General features: G+C 41.6%; 1 protein-coding gene across 1 annotated transcript; it reads left to right on the forward strand.

The window, feature by feature from the left end:
• The first annotated feature begins 7376 nt into the window (after nt 1–7376).
• Nucleotides 7377–8369, forward strand: OR51M1 (olfactory receptor family 51 subfamily M member 1). The gene has a single exon (XM_001504294.2). The coding sequence runs from the start codon at nt 7377–7379 to the stop codon at nt 8367–8369; it is 993 nt and encodes a 330-aa protein (XP_001504344.2).
• Nucleotides 8370–10259: the final 1890 nt, after the last annotated feature.

The following is a 10259-nucleotide window of genomic DNA, read 5'->3' on the forward strand; positions in this document are numbered from 1 at the left end:
TACAAGTCTCTAGATAAGTGGCAGGTTATCCATTAAACAGTCTTGCTTAGCTATGTGAAAAGCTATCAGTTAAATATCCTCACCGAACTCCTTACACCAAATAATGTCTGTGTCCAGTGCAGACTTTGAATCCTTTCTACATATTGCTAACAATATACTCTACAAAACATATGATAAGGTCATTCTCTGCTTTCTGAAACCCAGTCGTCAAAATGTATACAGTCTGTGACACATCATATAGACCCTTCCAGAGTCTTGAGCCTGCCTACCTCACTGTCTCATTCCAAGACATTACCTCTCTTAAATTTTATATTTGAGTGTTGAAAAATTGTATAGTTCTCAGAAAAATTTCTTCACCTCTTTGCCCTAGCTCATGCTACTCCTTCTTCCCAGAAATCTGTTTTTATAAAGACCCCTTTCTTTGTTAATTCTTACTTAGTCTTCATAGGTCAGTTTGCGTACCTTCCTTGGGCCTCCCAAGCGGGCGGGTGACCACCCAACCAAACTCACGTAACTGCTTTGTTCATCTCTCTGGTTGAACTTATGATGATTGCTTCATCATCTTATATGTGATAGATGACCTTAACTACTATCAATAGTTGTTGTTGATGGTAACAGTAACAGCACTGTTGCTGCTATACTATCCTTAAAATGACTGTATATCCTAAGAATCCTTAGGATATACATCCTAAGACAAGGACAAAATTATGTTCTTAATAAAGGCATAATTTTCTCAGATTTTCCTGGTACAATTTCCTCTCTTGCAAATCTAAATGGGAATGGTCAGCTCCCTCCCTTTGCACTGAGCAAGAACTCTCTGCATCAAATACAGTTTGGTAAGATGTCATTCTGTCTAAATTCTGTCCTGTCACCTTGACTCTGCCTGCCTACACTCTGGCCATAATTAACAGTTATTTACCTTGTCTAAGGAGGTACCACTTCTGTTTAAGTGTGTTTTGAACACAGTGGCATGTTATAAGTTTCATGGGCATCTGTCCTCATTTTGGATCTATATGCCCCATTTTGGGTTTCACCCTCACCCAATTCTGATCAACCACACTCAGTTTGAAAGCTATAATCATATAACACCTTGCTCATGCCAGTCTCCAAGTGTGTGTGTGTGTGTGTGTGTATGTTGAAAAGGGAGAGAAGTATGCATGTGACTTGACCACATCAATTCAGGTTCTATAACATAAACTGAGGAAGAAATACAAATGATCTTTCTAAAAGATGCTGGTATTTGCCACCAGAAGAATGAAGAAGGCGAGAAAGGAGGAAATGTTGGAGGAGACTGCTTGTGTTAGGGCTTGTTTCAGGATTGTCCCACACATTCAGAGTTGAGTGGAAAAGCCTGAGGTGCTGGCCAGGGCATGTGTGTGGGATGGCAGTATATGCAGAGGGTTTTAACCTGACTGAACTCCAGGCTCAAAGATAAGTGACTGGCAGAGGCAAAGGGCAGAAGAATGATCTTGTACAATTAAATACAGAAACATGCATGACAATGAGTGCAAGAGTGAGAGGTGCTCGGGGCAGTTATAGCTGTGGCGCTTCAGGGAAGATGAGCAATTGAGAGCTGATGAGGAAGTTGTTTGGATAATCTTCATACACCATATCAAGCTCCTTGGAAAACTATGGATGCATTCTAATGAGCAGAGGGACAGAGTGAATGAAGTGACAGGTGACAGGGATGGGTTTCTTCATAAAGCAGACAAAACGGGGGAGGCAGTACCACCTTTCCTGCAGCAGACATCTGTTAGCAGCCAAAGCCTTGAGATCGAACTCTATAAAATTAGGGCTCTTCAGCCTCAGGTGAAGCCGTGGAAGGAGAGAGGGATGAAGGGCAAGAAGAGGAGAATAATGACGGCTCCTCTCCACAGAGCTCCCAGCCCTGGGGACTTTTTGTTTGTCCTCACCTTCTCCCAGCTGGAGCCAAGGTGTTTCACACGCACAGAGTGAGAAGGAGGATAAATCCTTCCTTGACATCCACAGCCTGATGCCTCTCCCTGACTCTGGTGTCATCTCACCTACCCTCTTCCTTGTTCAGTACAGATCACCTCGGCTTCACTTCCTAGATTAGCAACTGCTGGTGAGTCTTCCACTGCTGTCTTGTGCCAGTTTCCAGGGGTGGATATTAGGGGATAATATGAAAGGAAAGAGAGAAAATGCAGGAAGATGGGCATGTACAGGTGTCTAGGAAAGTAGTGATCTTGGAAGGAGGTGGTCTGAGTATAATTCTGGCTCCTCCTCAAAATGCTTGAATGACCTTAGGCAAGTGTACTCCCCACACCGAGCCGTACTTAGTTTTTTCCTTTGCAAAATTATGTCTTGGAATCCAGGATCCCACAGAATCTCCTCCATTTCTGATACTCTCCAAGTCTGTGCACAGAATCAGAGCCAGAGACATGATCAGGGCCTGCTTTCTGTGGGGAAGAGGAGAGAGCATCTACAGTATTCTGTTACTAAGGCCATGAGGAGGCACTGCCTGGCTCTCACTGACCAGGGACTACATGGCCTAGCCAGACCCTTCTTGCTCAGGAAATCAGCCTCCCACTGGCATCAGGGTGTCATAAACCATCTGGTCTTCATAGACTCCTCCTTGTCAAGCTGTCTGGTACACTCAGCTTTCACTTTTCCTCTTATCAACCAAACAGCTATTCATTCATTCGATACATATATTCAGAGCATTTTATGTGCCAGACCAGTGAACATGGCAGAGAAGGTCCTGCCCTCAATGTGCTCATATTAATACAGACAGCCCCTCTGACCCCCCCAGTGTCCAGGTTATGCCCTCCCCTCTTGCAAAATCCTCTGTCACTCCAGTCACAAGAGGCATGCTTACAGATGTGTTTAAACATTGTGGGAATGTTCTCCCTGGGTCAAGAATGAGGAATCTGGTCCAAATCCATATGCTTAGGGATGGCTGTATTTGCATATTCTCCTATTCATAAGAAACAGTGGCCTCCATTGCTCATTTGTTTTAAAAAACAGAAAATATCAAATTGAACATAAGAATATTTGGAATACATGGGTAAGGTCACCATCTAATTGCTCATTGCATAGGGAACATTCCTTTTCAGGAATTTCCTCTTCAGGTCTCACCTGTCCCTCCGCTGCTGTGAATATTGTAACTACGTTGCCATTAGATGTGACTGTGTGCTGATGAGTGGACTCCTGTTTTTCAGTAGAAATGGAGAAACATCTCTCACTCCCTTAATACAGATAATTGTCTTTCATTTTCAGAGAAATTCACCAGAACTTTTTTCCAGGAGGAATAATCCTAGCCCTGTCATGCTCTCTGCATAGACTTTTCATTCCCCTCATATTCCTCTCCCTGTCCTTCTTATTCTGAAGTCACTGAAAACAGGACTCATCATCGAACTCCAAGCACTAATCAGGACAAGAGGTAAGCACTTGATTCACTCACTCACTCATTTAGTTTTTTGTGCAAAAATATACAATGGTGCCTACCATGTGTTAGACACTGCTCAGGGCTCCAGGGGTCTTAGAGAATAGCTTCAGTTGGTACAAAATGTGAGTTAAATCATAAGTCATAAACTCACACACACACTCATATCAGGACTATATATAATATACAAACAACATATATTATATATACTGTATAGAAGATAAATATATATATGAATATACAAGTATAAGGACATGTTTGAGTATATATTTTTACCTGTATATACTTATACTTTTTATACTTATATATAAAGAAAATCTATATAGTATATAAAGGTATATAAAAGTATATTTTATATAAAGTATATATAAGAAAATCCAGTTATAAATGTTATTTATACTCATACATATTTGTACTTATATATAACATATTAGTAGATACTATATATAAATATAAATAAGTACATATATTTATGTATATACAAAATATAAAATACGTATGTGTGTACATTTACACTTTATTAGCGCTACAGCAAAGGTACTACGTGAGTACAGAGAAGGATTTGCCTAACTCTACACAAGGATGTCAAGAGAGATTTGTCAGAGTAAATATTTGTGCTGTCTTAAAGGACCAGCAAATGTTCACTGGTCAGAAAAACAAGGGTGGTTAATATTAGGAAAGCAAAATATAAAGCCATATAAGGAATACAAGCAGGAAAAGTGCATATGGGGAATTGTAAAAAGAAGATATGGTTTTGTTGACTGTGGTAGAAAAAAGATGAGTTTGGATAAGTGCCAAAGCAGGAAGGGCCTGACTAAAGATAGAGCATTACATTGGATATGGACCAGACACTTTGGAATTAGGCACGCATGGGCTCACATCCCATCTCTGACAGGAGCTCACTGTGAGGACTTGGGAAAGTTCTTCACATTTGCTGTAGTTTCCTCCTCTGTGAAGTGGGGGTAAAACGCTTCATGGTTATGAGACATATACACCATTATGCTGCTACAAGTTTGAACTTTAACCCGGGGAAAGGGGAGCTATTGAAGGACTGAGTACAGTGCAGTGACTGACAGAGTTAGCATTCTCTGGATAACCCCCATGACTGCAGTGGGGAATGGATCAAGGAGAGGGGCTGTCAGGACTTGCAAGTTAAGTGACATACAGTCAGTTAAGCAGGTAGAGAAAAACTAAGAAATATGACAGTGAGCACAGGGGTGGAGACAAAGGAATAGATTACAGGGATATTTAGGAGGTAGAAAATACTTAACCTGGCTAAAAATTAGATACGGGAAGAGAGAGAGTGTCAAGTAAAGCACAAGATCCAAAATGTTTTCTTGTATGACTGGAAAGTGGTGAATGATATTATAAAAAAATGCATAAAAAGGAGAATCACATGTGGAGAGGGTAGATGATGGGCTCAATATTAGACATGTTGGATTTAATTGGCATCCATTTGGAGACATCTAGTAGGAAAGCAAAAATTCGGACGTGAAGCATAGCAGAATTGTCTGGACTAAAGATAACATTTAGGCATCATCAGTTTACTACTACTACTACCATTAATAATAACAATAAGAAGAATGGAAAATGCAATGAGCGAGAAAGTGTCCAAGTTCAGGAGACTGAGTAACACAAACATTTGAGCAATGGATGAAAGGGACTGAATGTGAACTGTCATAACAAAAGACAATCAGCAAGTATTGGCATAAAAAATTCAAGAGAAAGTTTTAAAAAGGAAGGCACAGCCATAAACAAAATCTTTGCAAAGAAATCAGGTATGATTAAGAGTCCATTGAATTTTGCCGCTAGAGGTCACTGGTGAATTTACAGAACATTGCTTTAGAGAAGTGGTTTAAAAACAAGAAATCATTGGGTGGTTGGTTGAGTAGGGAATTGATGGGTGAAGAAATGGAGAGTGTAAGTGTGGAGAGTTTTCACCCTCTTGTCAAGTGATGAAGGGCTGGCTCTGGTCTTCCTGAACATGTTTTCTTCATGCTACCTCTTCCCTCAATCTTTTCTGTTCATGCTAGCATGCATTCTCACTGCTATTCCTCCACGTTGCATGCACCAACCACCTTTCCAGTCATCACTTTATTCACCGAAGATTTTTGCACTGATGCACTTTTCTCTTTCCGTTACTGATCCAGGCATAATTCTCAGTGACTTCAATAGTCCCTCCTTTGATTCGGTCAGCAGCCTGACTCTCTGCTCCTTGATCTTCTCTCATCAAAGATTTTGTCCTTTACCTTAAATCAACAATTCAATCCCATCACATACTCCAGAACCATGATCCCTTTTTACTCTCCCTCACTCTCTCGTGTTTTAACTTTTCTTTTTATCCAGTTTAGTGTTCACAGTACATCATCATAATCACTCCTTTGCCTGTACCCTTAACTTTAGTCATGCTGTCCTATCCTAACTATGATTTGGTTAAATTCAACTCTCTGCAAACTTCTCTCCTGCATTTGAGCAGGTAAATGTAGTGATTAACAACACACTAAACGCTGACTGCTTCCACTGTGAATTTCTGAACAGCAAGGGGACCTTCATCACTGCCTGGAATCCTAGTACATTGCCCTAGACCACCTGTTCTCTCACTCTTCCAGTCCTCTCAGGAACACTCTTTTTTTTTTTTTCATATAACTGATTTATTAGTACTTCAAGGCTGGGCGTGGTTGTCCACTCAAGTTGTCCTGCAGAAAATATCTGGGAACTGTGGCTGTTCTGGCCCAGAAGCGGCCATGATCCCAGCAGGGGGAATCAGAAATCTTTTTTTTTTTTTTTTGAGGAAGATTAGCCCTGAGCTAACTGCTGCCAATCCTCCTCTTTTTGCTGATGAAGACTGGTCCTGAGCTAACATCTGTGCCCATCTTCCTCTACTTTATATGTGGGACGCCTACCATAGCATGGCTTGCCAAGCGGTGCCATGTCCACACCCGGGATCCGAACTGGCAAACCCCTGGCTGCCGAAGAGGAAGGTGCGCACTTAACAGCTGCGCCATGGGCCGGCCCCGGGGCATCAAAAATCTTGAACGTAGCCTTTTTGGGGGTGCGCAGGGATATTTTATATGCACCCACTCCACTGAAACTGCTCTTCTCAAGAGCAGCTGTGACTTCCACATTGCTAAAGCTTTTGGTCACTTAGCTCTTATTACCTTGACCTCTCAGTAACATTAATCCCTCTTGAAATGTATCTAAGGCCACACTCTCTTGGTTTTCTTTTTATCTAACTGGCATTTTCCCCCTCAGTTTCTTCTAGTGGAGTCTTCTCTTCTCCACCTCTAAATTTCAGATTTGCTCAGGGCTCAATACTGGAAACTTTCTATGTTCACTTCTCAGATTTCCTCATTCTACCTGTATACTAATATTTCTCAAATTAATATCTCTTCCTCAACTTATTTCAGAAGTCCATACTTTTACTACTGAGTTAATGAAAACCAATAAATGAAAATTCTTTTGGAGGAAGTGATTATAAGTTATATTTTTCACACGCTTTTGAGATAAGTATGAAACGTTTAGATACAGATGCTCAGCATACTATTAGATATGAGCCTGGAAATCAAACAAAGAAGAGAAGTTATGGAGTATAGATTTGATATTTATCAACATATGCATGGTAAATGAGGTCATAAGAGTGATGATATTGCCTGGGGAGGAAAAGTAAAGTATTGCCAGAAAATTGCCAAGGATGAGAACTGCTATATTTCGGGGATGAGCAGTGAAAAGAAGCCCCAAAGGAGACTGGGAAGAAATAGAAATAATGGAAATTGTAGGTGAGGCTGGGGAAAGTGGTACTATCAAAGAAAGTTTCAATCAGGTAGTGAGGATGATTGAATTGAAAGCAGTGAAGTAGATGATACCAAAGATGATGAAGGCCATGATTCTACTAATAATGGTGTGAATGTTAGTGAAACTGAAGAATTAATAACCAAAAATATCCATTTATTTTCAGCTCAGTCCCTGAGGAATGCTGGCCCAATATCCCCCCAGTCTTCAGCTTATGACCTTGCCCAACATCACTCAGTTTAGCCCCATGCTCTACCTCACTGGCTTTCCTGGATTGGAAGCCATTGAACACTGGATTTTTATCCTCTTTTTCCTTATGTACCTGGTGGCCATCTCGGGCAATTGTTTCATTCTGATAATTGTTAAGACAAACTCTCGTCTGCACACACCTATGTACTATCTACTGTCCTTTCTGGCCCTCACTGACCTGGGACTCTCAATGTCCACCTTGCCCACTACTATGGGAATCTTCTGGTTCAATTCCCATAGTATCTACTTTGAAGCCTGTCAAATCCAGATGTTCTGCATCCACTCATTTTCCTTCATGGAGTCCTCAGTGCTCCTTGTCATGTCCTTTGACCGCTTTGTGGCAATCTGCCACCCCCTGAGGTACTCTGTCATTATCACTGGCCAGCGAGTGGTCAGGGCAGGCCTGGTTGTCATCCTCCGGGGACCTGTGGCCCTTGTTCCCATTGTCCTCCTCCTGAAGGCTTTTCCTTACTGTGGGCCTCGAGTCCTCTCCCATTCTTTTTGCCTACACCAGGAGGTGATACACTTGGCCTGTGCAGACACCACGTTCAACAACTTGTATGGGTTGGCTCTGGTGGTATTCACTGTGATGCTGGATCTGGTGCTCATTGCTATGTCCTATGGTGTCATCCTGTACACAGTGGCAAGACTCACTTCTCAAGAGGAGCGGCTTCGAGTCTTCCAAACATGTACTTCACACCTCTGTGCTGTGCTGGTGTTCTTTGTGCCCATGATGGGATTGTCCCTGGTGCACCGCTTTGGGAAGGATGCTCCACCTGCTGTCCACCTTCTTATGGCCAACATTTACCTCTTTGTGCCTCCCATGCTTAATCCAATCATATACAGTATTAAGACCAAGGACATCCGCCATGCCATAAGCAAGCTCCTGGGTCTTAGAAAGGCAAATGCTAAGTCCTGGGGCTAAAAATTCCACTGGGTATTTTTAGAAGAAGACCCAAAATCAGGCCAAGGATTTACTGCATTGAGTACCAATTATTACACTTCATGTTCCCCAAGATTTTTTCCACTGCTGTAAATAAAATGTAGTGAGTATCTTTCCTGAGTTATGGGTTAGGGATGCTGACCTTCTGTTGCTCGAATTATAATGCCTCTGCCTATATACAAGATCTAGCTATTTTGGTAGCAACAAAAACTGCCCATAGAAAAACTCTGTTAAAGGGTCATCATCAATGTGCAAAAACTAAAACTAAAATGAAACTAAACAAAAGCTAAAAGTAAATAAACAATAAAAATTACCCAGAACAGATCTTGGCAGAGAACAGATAAACGTCAGTTGTTATAATTCACCTCAGGAAATGTACTTCCTCCTGCGGCTCCTTGGGACTGCTTGCCTCTTCTCTTCCTGGCCAGGGTGCTTCTCTTTGGTTTCTATCCTGGCTAAGCACTATCCTTTGATTCCTTGAGTCACAATCTTGAGGGTAGTATCAGAACTCCCCTAATGGCTGATTCAGGCAGAACCCCTCCAAATGTATCTGAAGATATGCTCCCTTCTGGCCTTTTCCATCAAGTAGAAGCCTTTGACACTACCTCTGACTCCTGATCTCTGATTTTACCTTTCCTATGGGCCCATGAGTCCCAAACCTCAGGTCTGACAGTATGGTGAAGTCAGCGTTTGCCTCTAGGCACGTTCGTTGTGAGATCTTGCACAAAGACATGAAATGTGACAAAGTTTCCATGAAAGAAACTACTACAAGCATGTCTAAATCATAATCCCATTGCTCAGGAGGTAGTGAACCTAAAACCTAAAATCAGCAGAGAAGTTTGCCCGTCAATGACTAAATGAAATTCATGTTAGAGTCTCAGCATTGAGGTTGCTTCCTCATTGACATTTTCACTGACAGGCCTTCTCTCTAACACCAGAGCAGATGCTCCATCTGTCCCCTCACAACCCTGTATTTACCACTGTAACATTTGTCACATAGTAATGTACTGCTTTGTGTTTTAGTTTTGTTTGCTCTCTTTTTTTTTTTTTTTTTTTTTTGGTCTTCCAGAATAGATTACTAAATTAAGCTCCTTGGAGGAGTTATACATGTCTCCTTCACCAGTAAAACTGTATAAATACAATGACTGGCACATAATAGATACTCCATAAATAGGTACTAAACGAATTTCTGGATACATAAATGCATAAATTGGGATCTAAAGCTAAGAGACAGAACCTCTCTAAGGAAGCTTTCCCTCTTCACTTCCAGGAAGCCCAAGATGACTCCTTTCTGATGGCATCTGAAGGGGTGCTCCCCATCATTTTCCTGGTCCTGCTTTAATCAGGCCCTCTGGACGCTCTGCTTCCTCTGCCACAGGTTAAAATGACTAAGACCAGGAAGTGATTCCCGAGAGGTGTTCTTCACAGGTCTAGGGCATGGGAAATCTTGTATATAGTCCACCACTCCTTCCGCCTGATCTGGGCCCAAAGGAAAACCTGCTGAATCTCTTTAATAAACTAAATTCTCTCTTTCTCACTATGTACTTCAGAGTTTAGAGGTTCCTAGGGCAGGAATTACCTCACTGCTGCCTCCACTCAAGGCCACTTTTCCTGTCCCCATATCCCAGCCTCCCATGTCTCTTCATTTTTTCTTTAGCCAATGCATAATCTGAGAGAATTCCTTAGAGTGGTATACAGATGGTTGATAACTGCTAGACTGGTTTCTGATTCAGATCTTGGCTTTTGTTCTGTTTGCCTGGTCTAAATGAAAGGAGAGATGTTGGTAGCAGGTAGTGTTGAAGAGATAGTGGTAACAACATTCCAGAAGAAGATCTCCAGATACAATGGTACTTGAAAGGGATAATATTAAAA

The sequence above is a fragment of the Equus caballus genome, chromosome 7 (genome assembly GCF_041296265.1).
Source record: "Equus caballus isolate H_3958 breed thoroughbred chromosome 7, TB-T2T, whole genome shotgun sequence".
NCBI lineage: Eukaryota > Metazoa > Chordata > Mammalia > Perissodactyla > Equidae > Equus > Equus caballus.

Coding starts and splice junctions, on each gene's coding strand:
- OR51M1 (XM_001504294.2), top strand. CDS start 7,377: ATGCTGGCCCAATATCCCCCCAGTCTTCAGCTTATGACCTTGCCCAAC.